The sequence below is a fragment of the Mercenaria mercenaria genome, chromosome 14, assembly GCF_021730395.1.
Source record: "Mercenaria mercenaria strain notata chromosome 14, MADL_Memer_1, whole genome shotgun sequence".
Classification (NCBI taxonomy): domain Eukaryota; kingdom Metazoa; phylum Mollusca; class Bivalvia; order Venerida; family Veneridae; genus Mercenaria; species Mercenaria mercenaria.
In genome coordinates, this window is record NC_069374.1 from 17570514 (window position 1) to 17588995 (window position 18482).

General features: G+C 35.9%; 2 protein-coding genes across 4 annotated transcripts in view; one reads left to right on the forward strand and one right to left on the reverse strand.

Moving 5' to 3' along the window:
• LOC123526469 (caspase-9-like) overlaps window positions 1–11507 on the reverse strand; it is a 28729-nt gene extending 17222 nt beyond the window's left edge. Inside the window, exons 1-2 of one of the 2 annotated variants that reach the window (XM_053522992.1) lie at window positions 11388–11507; window positions 745–933 (exon numbers count right to left, since the gene is read on the reverse strand). In XM_053522992.1, the coding sequence (XP_053378967.1) occupies window positions 745–876 (132 nt within the window). In that variant the 5' untranslated portion in view covers window positions 877–933; window positions 11388–11507. Of the gene's footprint in view, window positions 1–744; window positions 934–11382 lie in introns of both variants that reach the window. The other variant, XM_053522993.1, reaches the window with a different exon arrangement.
• A 125-nt stretch (window positions 11508–11632) lies between these two features.
• The window catches only part of LOC123526470 (protein RER1-like), a 29245-nt gene continuing 22395 nt past the window's right edge, over window positions 11633–18482 (forward strand). For both annotated transcript variants that reach the window (XM_045305634.2, XM_045305635.2), the window contains exon 1: window positions 11633–11808. The gene's annotated coding sequence lies outside the window, so the exon portion shown is untranslated. The remainder of the gene's footprint in view (window positions 11809–18482) is intronic.

Genomic DNA, 18482 nt, shown 5'->3' on the forward strand with positions numbered 1-18482 from the left:
CTCGGCCTAGATTTTATCAATGCAATCATTCTGACCAATATTCATGAAGATCAATTGAAAAATAAAGCCTCTATCACATACACAAGGTTTTTCTTTGATTTGACCTAGTGTCCTAGTTTTTGACCCGAGATGACCCATTTTCGAACTCGGCCTAGATTTCATCAAGGCAATCATTCTGACCAATACTCATGAAGATCAATTGAAAAATACAGCCTCTATCGCATACACAAGGTTTTTCTTTGATTTGACCTAGTGACCTAGTTTTTGACCCGAGATGACCCATTTTCGAACTCGGCCTAGATTTCATCAAGGTTATCATTCTGACCAATATTCATGAAGATTAATTGAAAAATACAGCCTCTATTGCATACACAAGGTTTTTCTTTGATTTGACCTAGTGACCTAGTTTTTGACCCGAGATGACCCATTTTCAAACTCGGTCTAGATTTCATAAAGGTAATCATTCTGACCAAGTTTCATGAAGATCAGTTGAAAAATACAGCCTCTATCGCATACACAAGCTAAATGTTGACGGACGACAGACGCCGGACGCCGGGCATCGAGCGATCAGAAAAACTCACCTGAGCATTGCTCAGGTGAGCTAAAAATAAACTTATGACACACATCAAACAAATTACATGTATGTTATAGGAAAGCCCATTCCTTTCAGTGATAATTCATATCAATTTTTAAACATTAAATGTATTTACTAAATCAATGGCGGCCAAATTCAAAATGTTTTACCTTAATACATTCCAGCATTATTGGTGTAAAGAGAGAGCGGGATTCTATGGAATCAAACATATGCTCAATCATCAGGTCACTGACGAGTCGAACTCGACATTTCCGTATAGCTGCTCTTTGAGCAGGCTCCATGGCAGCAAATGATGTAGACTAGATAAAAGCTTCTAATACTCTTGATTAAGAGGTTAACTGAAATAGAGTAACAAATTATATGAAGGTTTGATTTTGAGTTTTACTGTAATTAACGTAAACAAACAGTATGAAGGTTTGATTTCAAGGTTAACTTAGGTTAAACATACAGTATGACGTTTTGATTTAGAGTTTAACTAAAGTTTAACAAACAGTATGAAAGTTTGATTTTGAGTTTAACTGAAGTTAAACAAACAGTATAAAGGTTTGATTTCGAGGTTAACTGAAGTTTAGCAAACAGCATGAAGGTTTGATTTCGAGGTAAACAGAAGTTTAACAAACAGTATGAAGGTTTGAATTCGAGCTTAACTGAAGTTTAAGAAACAGTATGAAGGTTTGATTTCAAGGTTAACTGAAATTTAGCAAACAGTATGAAGGTTTGATTTCAAGGTAGACTGAAATTTAGCAAACAGTATGGAGACTTCATTTTGAGTATAAATAAAGTTTGACAAATAGTATAAAGGTTTTATTTTGAGGTTAAACAAACAGTACGAAGGTTAACTTAAGTTTAATAAACAGTATGAAGGTCTGACTTTGAGGTTAAATGAAATGGGGTAACAAGCAGGATGAAAGTTTGATTAAATAAACATTGTTTTATGTCTATTAATTCAAACAATTATTTCTGTCATGTTAAGACAGTCAGTTTACCAAAGCATAGACTAGTCTAACCAAAGCAGTACTGGTATTCACTGTTTAGCTTATAACTTTTAATGGGGGTCTGACATGTAATTAGGTACTTTAGATTCCTGGTAGAGAGGTGCTATGATGGTGATCTGGATAAACTAAATTATATTTTATATTATAGAATAAAATCATGTTAAGAATGTGGAAATGATAATGTATCAAAGGATTAAAATTACTAAGACAACACATTCTTTCTAGTTTAAACTTTTATGTCTTCATCAGAAATGATAATGTGTCAGACATTAGACAGCATAAATTTTTACTCTGTTTTGTTACAAGGCCAGTTATCTTTACATCCTGAGTTTTGAATAATTTAGAGAAAGTCTTTTGTGATAGGTTTTCTTCATAGTCCATTTTTTATTGTGTATCAATATTCAGATTTCTGTATTAATATATCATTCCCTTGACCATATAATATCATGAAAAATACAGTTTTACTGGGATTAATGAAAACAACCCTATCAATTTTACTGCTTAACCTTTACCCTGCTTTAAATTTCAAAAATGTATTGGTTCAACATAAAAGTCCATTTAGGTAAAGGGATACAACTCTGTGCTAATCTAAGATTATACTGTTATGTTCCGTAAATGATCGAGTAAAACTAAATTAATTTCATATATAGATTTAATAGTATTTTGATGAAAGAAATATAAAAAAATCATAGATAGTATGATACTAATTTAAGATCAAGTATTATCTTCAACAGAGTTCAAACTGTGAAGAACAAAACTGACACGAGGTGTCGCGCTAATTGCCGATAATTACTGGCCATTTATTGGGATATAATAAACAGCAGACTTTCTTCTAATATAATTGTTTTTTTTTCTCCCTTTTTATTCTGTTTTCCAGTTTGCTGTGATTGCAGACCTCTCTAATTGTTGTTTAAAATTGTTATGATTCAGTTGGTCATCGTCTTTTAATCATTTTTAAGGTGGAATGCGCCCCAATTTTTTTTTCCGAATTTCGTCCTGAAATTTATACTGTACAAAATTCAGGATATATGCGATTAGGTTCCGGTTTTACTTTGTCGCCATATTGTTCGAGTTTTTTGCTATTGTGTCACAAACATGGCCCCTGACGTCACTTTTCGTGCAACGCCCAGTTCCGAATGCTCTCGGCATTTTTCCTTTCCTGCGCTCTGAATGTCATAATAATGAAAAATACAAACTAATTATCACTTTGCGTACAGAAAATGCTACTCAATGGTACAAAATTCAGCGAAATAAGATTGATGCTTTAAACGTCAAAGACGATATTGTGACGTCAGAACGGAAAAACTCACATCAAGTTTTGCTATAAATTATGCCTTAAAATCCAGTTTACAAAAAATCGGCTCGATAAAAAAGTGTATAACTTTGGTATGTTGTTTCATAGTATGTGGTCGTCTAACAGACACATAAATACTTAGAGGTCACCGACTTCTATTTTTCGCAATATAATATAACTTTACCCCCACCCCCACATGGTTTTAGGCTATATGACGTTAGAGTTAAAAAGAATGCGTTTTCAACTTGCACAACTTACGTTCGTGTTAAAAACGAGATGTATTTATTATAAGAAATGTTCACGGTATATTCGAACTGAACTGCAGAAGAAAAGAAAACAACTTTGAAAACAAGAGCTGTCACAGGAGACAGCACGCTCGACTATTTCGATGCTGGATAGTGAAACTGGGTACATCTGAGGAAACTAGAGCTGTCACTGGAGTGTTTAATGACTCCAATTGTGGCTGAAGATATTGCACAATAGCCTGAGTCTGTGTCAAAAATATCAACTTAAAGTAATAAGAGAGGTAAAGATAAAATGTATCAAAACACAATATAAGTATATCCTAAGCAAAAAGGGGCATAATTCATTAAATATTGGTGCCAGAGTTATGCAGCTTGTGTCATACAGTGTGGGTGATGATGTTGAAAAACTATTTTAAGTTTGAATCAAATCCATTCAGTAATAACAGAGACAGAGTGAAAGTGCATCAAAACTTTAACCTAAAATTCTAAGTAAAAAGGGGAAATAATTCATGAAAAATTGGTCCCAGAGTTATGCTCCTTGTGTCATATGATAAGGGTAATGATGTTGAACAATTGTTTAAGTTTGAATCAGATCCATTCAGTAATAACAGAGACAGAGTGAAAGTGCATAAAACTTTAACCTAAAATTCGAAGTAAAAAGGGGAATAATTCATGCAAAATTGTGCCAGAGTTATGCATCTTGTGTCATATGATGTGGGTGATAATGCTGAACAACTATTTTAAGTTTGAATCAAATCCATTCAGGCAGAGTGAAAGTGCACCAAAACTTTAACCTGAAAATCTAAGTGAAAAGGGGGGATAATTCATGAAATACTGGTGCCAGAGTTATGGCCCTTATGTCAGATGATGTGGATGATGATGAGGAATAAATATTTCAAGTTTGAATCAAATCCATCAAGTAATTACAGAGATAAGTTGAAAAAAAAAAAAGTGCACCAAAACTTTAACCAAGGCGGGGACGCGGAAAGATGCTGACGCCGACGCCGCCGCCGCCGCCGGGGCGAGTAGGATAGCTCTCCTTATACTTCGTATATTCGAGCTAAAAATGTATATACTTTATACTTTTGTCCGTAAGTATTGACCTGGCACTCATTAATCTTCGCTGATATTTTCGGGTGTTTTCGTTACTTTACGCAATATTGTATCCTGAAAAGATTATTAGCACACAAATAACCTTTATAGTTAACCGTCTGACTTCCACGCACGTTACCGCGGGTTCAAAATTACCTCAGACCATTTTTGTATATTCAATGTACAAATGTAATGTAGTGTTATCGTTATTGCTTGTATTCTTACATTTCTTTGCGACAATATTCACGCATTTTAATTTGTTTTCACTTGTAGTATCAATTTTCGGGAGTAATTTGTCTTTTTATCTAAGATACCTTTACTCGACACATTCTACAAAATATCTTGAATACAAGTGTATTTCTTTCAATAAATGAACCATAAAATTTGATCAGATAAGTTTTAATTTTCCGGCCTGTAAAATTTGGAAATAGATTATCAGACAGAGGACTCGGACCCACAACCCCGAGATTGATGGATACTCGGTTAGTCACCGCAGCTACTTGTACATGCGATATTTTGTTTATCATCAAGAAATATTTAAGCTATTTAGGTCCGGACACGGAGAATTAAATTACGGAAATGTACGGAATATTCATGAGTGCCAGATACTTACGGACAATATCCACTATTTACTATCCATTGTTTATTTCCTATTGATGTTTTCAAAATGCAAATTCAAAGGTTGAAGAATAGTTTAACGTTCAACACAGCAGTCTCTTGCAAATGCTAACTTAGCTTTGTAAAAAAGCTTGTATGTGGTCCGTTGTCGATATAATATCGTGAAAATAGGTACTTTAACATGTTTTTAACATTTAGAAAGTTCGTTCAAATGTAATTTTATGAAATGAGCATTTGCCTAATTTTACCAGAAATATTTATCGACGCATGGCAGACGGTTGCTCCACTTTACATGTATAATCAGCACGAAAATAGTATATCGGATCCTATATCTGATAGGAAATTATTATTTTTTACACTAATTAATTTATGGTGAATCATGAAATAAATTCTACTAATTTAGACATCAATCTCCACATCTCATTCATGCGAGATTACGAGTTGAGAAAAGAGTCTATTCTATCCGCATAAAACTGAGCAAATGGTATCATTTTTCACATCTTGGTAAACGTCTGGCGATCAAAGTCATGATATTTCGCACCGGAGGCGGACGCTCCAGACAAGATGACTTCACCGAAAGTGGAATCGTGTGCAATTATAGCTCAGTGGAAGAGTGTTCGCCTCTGGAACGCGAGTTTCGGAGTTTGAGCCCCACCGGAGAGACAGAGAGAGAGAGAGAGAGAGAGAGAGAGAGAGAGAGAGAGAGAGAGAGAGAGAGAGAGACAGACAGACAAAGTGACAGAGAGGTCACAGTTAGGCAGAGTAGCTACTCCAGTGAAGAGACTTTATTTCTGAAAGACATATCTTCAGTTGACGATAAAGTATTGCAGCTGGTCAGACGCAGAGAATTTATTCTTGAGACAGTGTCTTTTTATTACAATTAAGCACAGCTACAAGTCCGATGCAAAGAATTCATTTCTTGGCGGAAACCTTTTAATCAAGTGCAGTAACAAACCCTTAATAAAGTAATTAATACTAGAAAAGATGTTATAAAACCCTCACCAGTTGCAGCGTTCAGATTTACGGAGTACGGAGATTTAGTAAAAGTCCTATCTGTTCCTCCGAATGTCCTGGATGTAGAAAATATAGTTTCGTGTTCACATTATGAACACTTAAACTTAACCAATGAACAAAGTCAACAAGATTTTTTAGCGATGATCGTTAACATGATTTACACCCTTTATCAAATATCTCACCAAGATATTTCATATCTACAATTCTTCTTTTCGGAACATGTCCGTAATCACCGAATGTTTCAATTTATTACATGTTTTAAAAAATCTGACTTTTTCTTTAACACTTTCTTAGCGAATCTCCCCTTATGTCTCTCAATACTTTCCGATTTACCGTTGATACATGCAACTTCACATACTATTTAGATTATTTTGTTAAATAAAACACGATTTAGCGTGAAAACACGATTTAGCGTGAAATTTCTTAATGGGGTAGGGGTAAAATATCGTCAAATACTGAAAAATAAAAGTCGGTGACCCCTAAGTATTTATATGTCTGCTAGACGTACACATACTGTGAAACAATTTACCAAAGTTATACGTATTTTTATCGAGCCGATTTTTTATAAACTGGATTTTAAGGCAAAATTTATAGCAAAACTTGATGTGAGTTTTACCGTTCTGACGTCACAATATCGTCTCGGACGTCTTAAGCGTCAATCTTATTTCGCTGAATTTTGTACCATTGAGTAGCATTTTCTAAATGCAAAGTGACTATTATTTTGTATTTTCCATTTTTATGACATTCAGAGCGCAGGAAAGGAAAAATGCCGAGAGCATTAGGAACTGGGCGTTGCACGAAAAGTGACGTCAGGGGCCATGTTTGTGACACAATAGCAAAAAACTCGAAAAATATGGCGACCAAGTAAAATCGGAACCTAATCGCATATATCCTGAATTTTGTATAGTATAAATTTCAGGACGAAATTCGGAAAAAAAATTTGGGGCGCATTCCACCTTAATTACTGTTTCTGGCAAATACACAACACCTGTGTGTAGTCGGTGAGTGCGATATCTGTGTAGCTATTGACAGTTATTTAGGACGTCTGATATTTTGACAGATGATTGACGGGCAGTTTGGTTAGAAATAGTTTACTGCTCATGGGCCTTAGGGGCAGTGCTGAAATGGGCAAAAGGGCGCTGAAAAAGGCAAAAGTGCTGTGATTTCGGGCAGAAGGGCACTGCTAAAAAAGGGCAGGGCAGGAAAAATCTCTAACCATAAAATGTTAAGTTCTACATAAAGATTACATTGCACAGCCTAAAATGTAATAACTTACAATATAGATATTATAACCAAAAACCATGAAAATCTACCTTATGATTAATGTAGACAAAGTGCACATGTGCAACACACAAAGTGCACCCTGCCCCTTTTTAGAAGCACCTTGCCCATTTTAGAGGTCTAGAAAAATTCCTGTTTTGTTACCTAAGTAATATATGTACTGTACTCGATTAACATTTACTGCATCTATATATGCAATATGTGCAAGCAATAAAACCAATAACTCTACATTAATATCCTCCATTCTTTTGGTCCTTCAAAGTTCTGACGTTTAGATAGTCCAACTAATTGTACGCGAATCGTGATATTGTGATAATTTTTGCACATGTCGATAACTCTTCTCCACAACATAAAGGCAGATATACGGTAAATGTCAGTCTGTGAAATTGGTCTGCCTTTCAGTCAAAAAATTGAGGCTAATCCCAGTAGGCATGTGACGTAGTAACGCCGTTGATAAGACGTCGGATATGGACGTCGATTCAACGTTGCATTTTGGTTGAAAATGTAAGTTTTTTAGACGTCGAAGTCTGACGTCGATTCATTGTCGGTTTTCTGACGTTGTTTAGACGTCATATTTCTGATATTTATAATATAGGTTTCTTTTCCAAGAAACAACATTAATCATTTCATCTTTATAAATCATTTTATTTATAATGTAACATTAATATTCTTTTCAATCGACATCTATCGTCATGATAAATAAAGACAACATTATTAAAATTTGTTGTAGTCAGTGGAGAACTTTCCGCTTTGATTGTTGAATCTCTCAAAATCATCACAATTATCACTGCAAACTTCATCTGAAATATATAAAATGTGAATGTTCAGTTACTTCAAAGGCATTCTGAAAGTTTAAATTTTAAACATTATATTCAATGTTAATTCTTCTATCAAGTATGTTTATAAGTTTTATGTTATAGTTAAAAGTTTCTTGTTCTTACGAATTGTATGAATTTTCTAAGGCGGATAATAATTGATATGATAAGTCAAATAATTAAGAAATAAATATTGAAATACTTACTTTCTACAAATCGTCTTTAATATTAATCCATACAGTTGCTCTAAATGTCTGCAAAACTCTCACGAATGTATCAAATTACATGTACCATGAGAATGTGTAAACATCTACATGTGTAAAGTTCAACGCTGGGTCAGATTTCGTAACTAATGTTCCCAGTTTTGATCCAGGTATATCATCTGACATCATAGTTTAAAACTGAGCCAAAATGAAATTCTTACGCCAGACCAATTTAGTTTGTTAAATGCATACTAATAACTACTCATTCCCTCGGTTACAGGTCGGATGTTTTGGTTATTTTTATTTATTCAGGCATAGTTTTATAGAAGTGCCTGTTCAACCTATACTTAACAGCTACATCGTGTAAAATAAAATTGAAATTATGATTTTGTGTTAAACACAAATGTGTCCATTCAAGAAACGAGTTCATCATTGGAAAATATAATTGTGTTTTTGCTGCGAAATATTAAAAAAATCCGACATGTATCCAACGTCGCTTGAATGTCTACTACCAATGTCTGTTAGACATCGTGGTTTCATCGTCTTTTCGACATTGCATTTAGGTCGCCAAGGTCGCGACCTAAATCAAACCAATATCCAATGTCGATTCGACGTCTACTACCAACATCTGTTAGATGTCGGGGTTTCAACGTCTTTTCGACGTTGCATTTAGGTCGACGATGTCGCGACCTAAATTCAACCAATATCCAACGACGATTCGACGTCGTATGCCTGCTGGGATGTTAAGATTTCCCATCACAAATATAAAACAATATGAACGTCAAATTATTTTGACTACATTCATCAACTGAAGCAACTAGCATGCTGCATTAATTTACACCACAGGCTGTGTGTGGAAATGTCGCCGAGATGTAGGACTGTAGTATAACCATTAAGATCAAGAAGAGATCAAGAAACCTGTACATTAGTTCAACTAACTGTAGGCGACTCTCGATATTGTGATAATTTTTGCATAGGTCAATACATAATATCTCTCCTCCAGGAATATTAGTCGAACTAATCCCTCGTATACAGTTTGTTTTATATTGTGACAGCCAAACTGTAACCTCCTGGTGGCTGCAAAAGTCAGAAATTAAAAAGCAGCAACAGAAGACCATTGAAAGCTTCAAACGTGAACTAACATCATCAGTCTAAATTCGCACACACCTCCCCGTTGAATAAAGGCCAGAATTGGTTACTTTAACATATCAACTCGGATTCAGATTCAGCTTCTGCCAGTCAGCGACAGTAAGCTTGTCTACCACGAATATCTGACAGAATCAATTAGTCTGACCTTAAAATTACTTGGACTTTCACCACGTCAGTCTCGCATCATGATATTGTCAATGTCCAACAGGGTGGATTGAGTAGCTCTGGAGGCTTGACAATTCTTTTATCCCCACACAACCTATTTTCAAACACAACCTATTTTCAACCGCCTAGGACTTTGTATGACAAAAATATTTACAGGCCAAATTTATCAGTTGTGATTGTTTCACTGTTTACAGCAGAGACAGAACATGTTAGGAACCTATTCGCCTTCAGTTTTGGTACTTAGAAAATTATATAAATTCCATTTATGTAGCAGTACTATGTTTTCATGAGGTTTTTCTTATTACTAAAAAACCTGCATATTTCCTTGTCTGCTACCTATTCTTGCTTAAGCCAATATCAGTATTTATATATCTTTTGCACTAAATGTTTATTGCTTAACACATGCTTACTGTCAGAATTGTGAAGCATATTATTATTAAATTATTTTGACAATACAATCATGATGCCTGTCCTTGCAACATTTTTTTCATTTTCTAAGCAATTAGAAATATTTGGTTAATGTCAAAAGCTTAGCAATTATATAATACATTGTCATATGTGTCAGACAGCTATCAATGTAGCAGATGTGACACCCTGGTTCTCTGGAGTAATTGAGTATATGATATAGTTCTTTAGATAATGCACTAACTTTTGGCTGCCATTTACTTTACCCTACCCCCTGTAATTTAGGTGCCAATTTAGGCAAGTGTACCTACAGTATATTGATCTGCCATGTTGGTTTTAGTGTTTGTTGCCAGACTTGAATTTTGGGTGTATTATGTTTGCCATGTTGTAATGAAACTACAGTAAAAGTTTAGTGCTGTTTCATTTTGCTGGAAGGAAAATACCACCTGTGGTTGAATTTAGGTTGTAAATTTTCAGCATGACTTCCTACTGATGGCTTTCAAAATCATCCTGCCTGGGATTCGATCAGTTAGAAACTTGAAACTTACATGGTATGCTTTTATAGCACTTATCCCGATAGAAAGTGTTAGACAATAAACCAAAGATTTGGACTTGCATTTGTACAAAACTGCACAGAAAACTTGTTAAGCGGTTGAAAACTGGTTGTGCCGGGATACTTTACTAACCCCCACGCATGGCCATTATAGTCCAGGAGGACTGTTTGCCATTGTTGTTGTTGTTGTTGTTGTTTAGTAAATTCCTCCGTTGACTTTTCGGAGCACCCAAGATCTAGCTGTATCTTGGTAGTATGCAGATCGATCCTTCCTGAATCGCGAATTAAGTAATCCACTTTAAATCACACACAGATTGTAACTAGATACTGGTACTGATGATAAACCCGAACAGAAAATGACGTTTTTTACCTGTAACTTTTTTATTTCTGCAAATTGAAATCAATGGTCGGTATCAAAATAAAGCTTAACCTTTGCTGAAAACTTTACATAATTCAAATTTATATTTAGTAAGCAAACTCACACGAATTGAGGGCCTGAAATGGGTATGTAAAAAGGGGACTTTATGAACGTTGACTGATGATAAATTCGAACCCTTTGTCATTTACAAAATTTCCTTGGTATTATTATATTGAAAGTTTCCCCAAAAAGCTACAACAGTCATTCCTGATCAAGTAATGAAAAGTTAACAAATGTCAGGCCTTCATGTTTCGACAGTGGAGCATGCACAAAAAACACCCTCTTCCCCAGTAATTTTGGATAAATATTTTTTATACAGATTTATGTAAGTCATTTATTTATACAGAATATTTACCAATTTTGTTTTAGTTTACACCAGTTGGTGTTGTAAGTGGAAACTATTAGATGGTGTGTTCAATTTTATAAATAACCGATTGCAATCGAATGTTTCCAAGGTGTTCGACTTTATCATCTGTCCGGGTTTATCATCAGTACCAGTACATTACTAAAGAAGAAGAAGAAGATATTATAATAACTTACATTACCTTATGATAAAATGAAATTACGTTAAATTTCCAAGGTTATGAATTATCTTATTTTGATAAATAACTAAACTTTTTCTTCGCATAACATTTCTGTGGGAAAACCCATTTTCTATATTAAGCTTTCAAATTGCATTTGAGATGCTTTCGTTTTTTTCTTTAGAAGCGAGAGGTCCGAAACAACGAGAGACGTGTAGCAGACTGGATTGCATGATGTTAATTTGCCTGTCAGGTATTGTCGTAAAATCAGAAATTGCAGTCTAAATCTGTCAACCGGAAGTGCCGGTGGCGAACGACGTGTAAAATAAATATTTTTATCAAAATAGCATACAAAGACAATGCATAGATGACAAAGGCCACTTGTGAACATATATTTTAGGACCAGACATCAGAATACATCATTTTTATATCTAAAGACGAACAGGTATTCTAGTTTCACTATCATCCCTCTATATTTTGTGTGGGTGGGGTTAACATTTTGTCTGTTTGTGTCAATTTCTACTTTTATTAACAGTCCTGGTGTTTTTTTCGGCGATAAATCTTTCAAATTCATTTAACGCTAATTTCTTTGAAAATGTTTAAAGGTTGAAAACGTTTAATATTTATTCCCTTGCCTGTCTGGTAGTCTCGGCAGCCTGAAAACCAATAGGCGGTATAAAATCTAGGGGTGACTATTAAGGCCATTGCGATACTTTTCTATTGTAGGTTACTATTGCGATACCATCGCAATAGTTATTGGCCACCATGTTTTTTACAGTAGAACTACCAACTGGCATGATTACACAGTGTAAGACACGGCACTGTTTTGCTGTAAATACACAGTTAGATCTTTTTTATAACTAAAAATGGACAGAAATAAATCTAATATTAAATATTTTTAACATTTTTTCTATTTCTTGCCTACAATAAGTAAAACAATAAAATGGTTATGTTTATGGTTAAATCAAATTCATAAATAGGTAAAATTTTGATCTTGATTTTCAAAAATAACCACATGCTCTGAACTGTTGCATGACGTCATCAGTTTCTCACGAGAGACTATGCGAGATGTTGCAGTTTGATACTGGTCAGTTAATCAAATGGGGTTTCGTCATAACTTAATGGACACGACCATCAGAAACAGCGATTTTTTTTGCCATTTTGGGAAAGCGTCCGCGTCCGGACGATTTGGGAAAATAGCGTCGTTTTCATCCTAATTGGGAATTTTGTGTAACATACAAAATTACAATAACCCCTTTCCTGGATCTAATTGAGTTACACTAGAGCTAGTGTTCTGATCATCACAACATGATACAGTGGCCTGACTCTGAGATAACAATGGTTGTTCTAAAGGCACACACTCTGGCACAAATTCAACCGGAGTTACACAAGAGTTCTCCTGACTCTGACATGAAAACGACACCGGTGTCGACGATTCAACGAACGTTTCCTCAGTCAGAACAGGCTGTGAAGATGCCCGTGAGAGTCTGAATTCCACAAGGCTTTTGCAGCCAGCAAGCTTGGATTTTGTTAGCCTTTGAACATTATATTTGCTGTTGTGACTCATTGTTCGCACAGTTTGTCACTGGTTCTACAGAAAAAGATCGTGGAAACCGATTACCGAAAACAATACATGGTGCGATTGATTAAATTTGCGCTTGTGATGACAGAGAACATGTTCTGAATTTTTATCGGGTATTTGCCCTTTGGTCAAAATTAGCAAACACTCGATTAAAATTCGGAACATATTTTCTATAATCGGCGAATTTCACGATGTCGGGACAGCAGCCGTTTCAAAAATGTTTGTAGGTCATTTTTGGGAATAATTTGGTCTGAAATTGGGAAAAATGGTCATTATTTTCATTGGGAAAGGGTCCGTTTTACGGACCCTATTAAAGAAGGAAAAAAATCGCTGAGAAATTAAATACAGTGCCAGTTAAGTTATGGTAGCCAGAATTAACCGTAAGTGCGCCTCTACTTCTCAAATACTTAGGATCAAAACTGTGGTGGAAATCAGTGTGATTTGAACTTCATAATTTGTAGTTTTACATACACATTTTTTCGTTAGTGTGGTTATTTTTCACTACGAAAACATAAACAATGATTTTAAAATGCCAAAATAATAACTATAAACAAAAGTTAAAAAAATGGCATGTTAAACCTTGAGTTACCTACCATATCACCTTTCGTATACATATTCAAAATTTGAAATATATAAAGTGTAACCAATGAAATGTGCAGAACGTATAACAGGGTTTAAAAATAAACCAATAGATACACACAAAGCTTTACATGACTTAGGTAGAAATTTAACGCTGTAAGGGGAAAACACACTGACATACATGGATTAATTGTTTTGCCTACTAAACGGAGGTTTTCTCATTACTTAGGAGATTATAATGATTGTATTTGGAATATCTTTCCAGACATGCATTTTTATGCCCCCGAAGGGAGGCATATAGTTTTTGAACCGTCTGTCTGTCGGTCTGTCCGCATTTTTCGTGTCCGGTCCATATCTTTGTCATCGATGGATGGATTTTCAAATAACTTGGCATGAATGTGTACCACAGTAAGACGACCTGTCATGCGCAAGACCCAGGTCCGTAGCTCAAAGGTCAAGGTCACACTTAGACATTAAAGGTTATTGCATTGATGGGCGTGCCCGGTCCATATCTTTGTCATCGATGGATGGATTTTCAAATAACTTGGCATGAATGTGTACCACAGTAAGACGACGTGTCGCGCGCAAGACCCAGGTCCGTACCTCAAAGGTCAAGGTCACACTTAGACATTAAGGGATAGTGCATTGATGGGCGTGTCCGGTCCATATCTTTGTCATCGATGGATGGATTTTCAAATAACTTGGCATGAATGTGTACCACAGTAAGACGACGTGTCGCGCGCAAGACCCAGATCCGTATCTCAAAGGTCAAGGTCACACTTAGACATTAAGGGATAGTGCATTGATGGGCGTGTCCGGTCCATATCTTTGTCATCGATGGATGGATTTTCAAATAACTTGGCATGAATGTGTACCACAGTAAGACGACGTGTCATGCGCAAGAGCCAGGTCCGTAGCTCAAAGGTCAAGGTCACACTTAGATGTTAAAGGTCTTTTTTTCATGATAGTGCATTGATGAGCGTGTCCGGTCCATATCTTTGTCATTCATGCATGGATTTTAAAATAACTACGCATAAATGTGTGACACAGTAAGACGACGTGTCGCGCGCAAGACCCAGCTCCGTAGGTCAAAGGTCCTAAACTCGAACATCGGCCATAACTATTCATTTAAAGTGCCATCGGGGGCATGTGTCATCCTATGGAGACAGCTCTTGTTTAGTGTGAAAAATTGGGTTTAATTATATGTACTTGAAGCCTCCAAAGTGAGCGATGCGATTTGGGTCACTGGTTATTCATGCACATAGAAGGAAAACTTTCCGCATTGTTTGAATGGTAACTTAGTCGTTCTTGGAGGAGAGATATTGACCTGTGCAAAAATTACCACAATATCGTGTCTGGCTTACAATTAGTTGGACTAGCTGTCTGGTAACCAAAACATACAACGAAGAAGTACAAAGATCAAATTGGAAGTGGCTAGGGACATCTAGAACTGGAGACAGGAGTCTAAAGGTTCAGTAATCAGTATTCGTATGATTATGTCTCCCACCACAGTGGTGTGGGAAACATATTGATTTACTCCTGTCTGTGTGTCCACCTGTCTGTCTGTCACAAATATCTTGTCTGCACTGTCAACAAAATGTTTTTGACAATATGTCCACGGCCAAGTTCGATAACTAGCCAAATCGGCTCAGGCACTTAGGAATATATGGCCCTTGAATTACTGAAAGTACTATTGCCAGTGATACAGGTTTTGGTGCATGGTTGACTAAGATGCATAATGGAAGGCCATTTACTCCAAAACTAACTCCAAAGCTATCAAAAGTATATTTTCTGTTAGTAAACAGTATACATAGTAAAGACAGACTTACTATTCAGATGATTAGGCAGATGTTGCAGATATATGTGCTTTTCTCAAAAGCAGCTCTAGTATTATATACTGTATTTCCAACTTGTAATGGTATTTGCTTGGGAAAAGGTCTGATTAGATGTCAATTGCTGTTACCACGCTTTTTTTTTAGATATTTTTAAATAAATAGCTCTCACACAGGGTTAGAGACATATCGAGTGTGAAAGTGTAAAGTTTCTGTAAGTAGCCGCATGAAAGTAGTATAGTCTCTACTACCTCCATGGTCACTGCTATTTACTTAACCAGTAAAATGAATTTAGCAGTTTATGAACACAATCCTAGTATAAAATACACATTTTATTATTAGCTCGACTATACGAAGTATGGAGAGCTATCCTACTTGACCTGGCGTCGGCGTCGACATCCTTCCGTGTCCGCACTTTGGTTAAAGTTTTGATGCACTTTCTCTTTATCTTTGTTATTACTTGATGGATTTACTTCAAACTTAAAATGGTTGTTCCTCATCATCACCCACATCATATGGCACAAGGGTCATTACTCTGGCACTAATATTTCATAAATTATCCCCCCTTTTTACTTGGAATTTCAGGTTAAAGTTTTGGTGCACTTTCACTTTATCTCAGTTATTACTTAATAGATTTGATTCAAACTTAAAATAGTTGTTCAACATCATCACTCACATCATATGACACAAGGGCCATAACTCTTGCACCAGTATTTCATGAATTATCCCCCCTTTTTACTTAGAATTTCAGGTAAAGCTTTGGTGCACTTTCACTTTATCTCAGGTATTACTGGATGGATTAGATTCAAACTTAAAGTAGGTGTTTCACATCATCTCCCACATCATATGACACAAGGTCCATAACTCTGGTACAAATATCTAATGAATTAGCCCCCCTTTTACTTAGAATTTCAGGTTAAAGTTTTGATGTACTTTCACTCTATCTCAGGTATTACTAAATGAATTTGATTCAAACTTAAAATAGTTGTTCAACATCGACACTCACTTCATATGACACAAAGGCAATAACTTTTGCACCAGCATTTTATGAATTATCCCCTCTTTTTACTAATAACTTCAGGTTAAAGTTCTGATGCACATGCACTATATGTCAGTTGTTACTGAATGGATTAATCATTTGATTCAAACTTGAAATAGTTGTTCCCCTTATCACCCACATCATATAATGCAAGGTCCATAACTATGGCACCAGTTTCTCATGAATTATGCCCCCTTTTACTTAGAATTAAAGGTTGATTTTGATGCATTTTCGCTATATTTCAGTTATTACAAAATGGATTTGAGTCAACATGACACAAGGTGCATCACTTTTGCACCAATATTTCATGAATTATGCCCCCTTTTTAGCTCACCTGTCACATAGTGACAAGGTAAGCTTTTGTGATCACGCAGCGTCCGTCGTCCGTGCGTTCGTCTGTGCGTCCGTGCGTCCGTCCGTCCGTAAACTTTTGCTTGTGACCACTCTAGAGGTCACATTTTTTGTGGGATCTTTATGAAAGTTGGTCAGAATGTTCATCTTGATGATATCTAGGTCAAGTTCGAAACTGGGTCACGTGCCGTCAAAAACTAGGTCAGTAGGTCTAAAAATAGAAAAACCTTGTGACCTCTCTAGAGGCCATATATTTCACAAGATCTTCATGAAAATTGGTCAGAATGTTCACCTTGATGATATCTAGGTCAAGTTCGAAAGTGGGTCACGTGCCGTCAAAAACTAGGTCAGTAGGTCTAAAAATAGAAAAACCTTGTGACCTCTCTTGAGGCCATATATTTCACAAGATCTTCATGAAAGTTGGTCAGAGTGTTCACCTTGATGATATCTAGATCAAGTTCGAAACTGGGTCATGTGCCATCAAAAACTAGGTCAGTAGGTCAAATAATAGAAAAACCTTGTGACCTCTCTAAAGGCCATATTTTTCATGGGATCTGTATGAAAGTTGGTCTGAATGTTCATCTTGATGATATCTAGGTCAAGTTCGAAACTGGGTCACGTGCGGTCAAAAACTAGGTCAGTAGGTCTAAAAATAGAAAAACCTTGTGACCTCTCTAGAGGCCATATATTTCATGAGATCTTCATGAAAATTGGTCAGAATGTTCACCTTGATGATATCTAGGTCAAGTTCGAAAGTGGGTCACGTGCCCTCAAAAACTAGGTCAGTAGGTCAAATAATAGAAAAACCTTGTGACCTCTCTAGAGGCTATATTTTTCATGGGATCTGTATGAAAGTTGGTCTGAATGCTCATCTTGATGATATCTAGGTCAAGTTCGAAAGTGGGTCACATGCCATCAAAAACTAGGTCAGTAGGTCAAATAATAGAAAAACCTTGTGACCTCTCTAAAGGCCATATTTTTCATGGGATCTGTATGAAAGTTGGTCTGAATATTCATCTTGATGATATCTAGGTGAAGTTCGAAACAGGGTCATGTGCGGTCAAAAACTAGGTCAGTAGGTCTAAAAATAGAAAAACCTTGTGACATCTCTAGAGGCCATATTTATGAATGGATCTTCATGAAAATTGGTCAGAATGTTCATCTTGATGATATCTAGGTCAGGTTCGAAAGTGGGTCACGTGCCTTCAAAAAGTAGGTCAGTAGGTCAAATAATGAAAAAACGTTGTGACCTCTCTGGAGGCCATATTTTTCATGGGATCTGTATGAAAGTTGGTCTGAATGTTTATCAACTGGGTCATGTGGGAAGAGGTGAGCGATTCAGGACCATCATGGTCCTCTTGTTTCTTAGAATTATACTTATTTAATGTTTTGATACACTTTATCCTTATCTCTCTTATTACTTGATACTTTTGACACAGACTCAAGCTACTATCCAATATCGACATCCACATTGGAGTCATTAAACACTCCAGTGACACCTCCAGCTTCATCAAATATGCCCAGTTTCACTATCCAGCATCGAAATAGTTGAGCATACTGTCTCCTGTGACAGCTCTTGTTTTAATCCCTCTGTCCCGAGAAAAAGACAAGTTTGATAAATTTATTAAAAGTTTCCATTACAGCAAACAGTTGTAACTATCAATTTATCGCATTATGGATAGTGTTTTTCTTGGGAATAAAGGATTAGAAAATAAAACTAATGTTTTCTGCAGGGT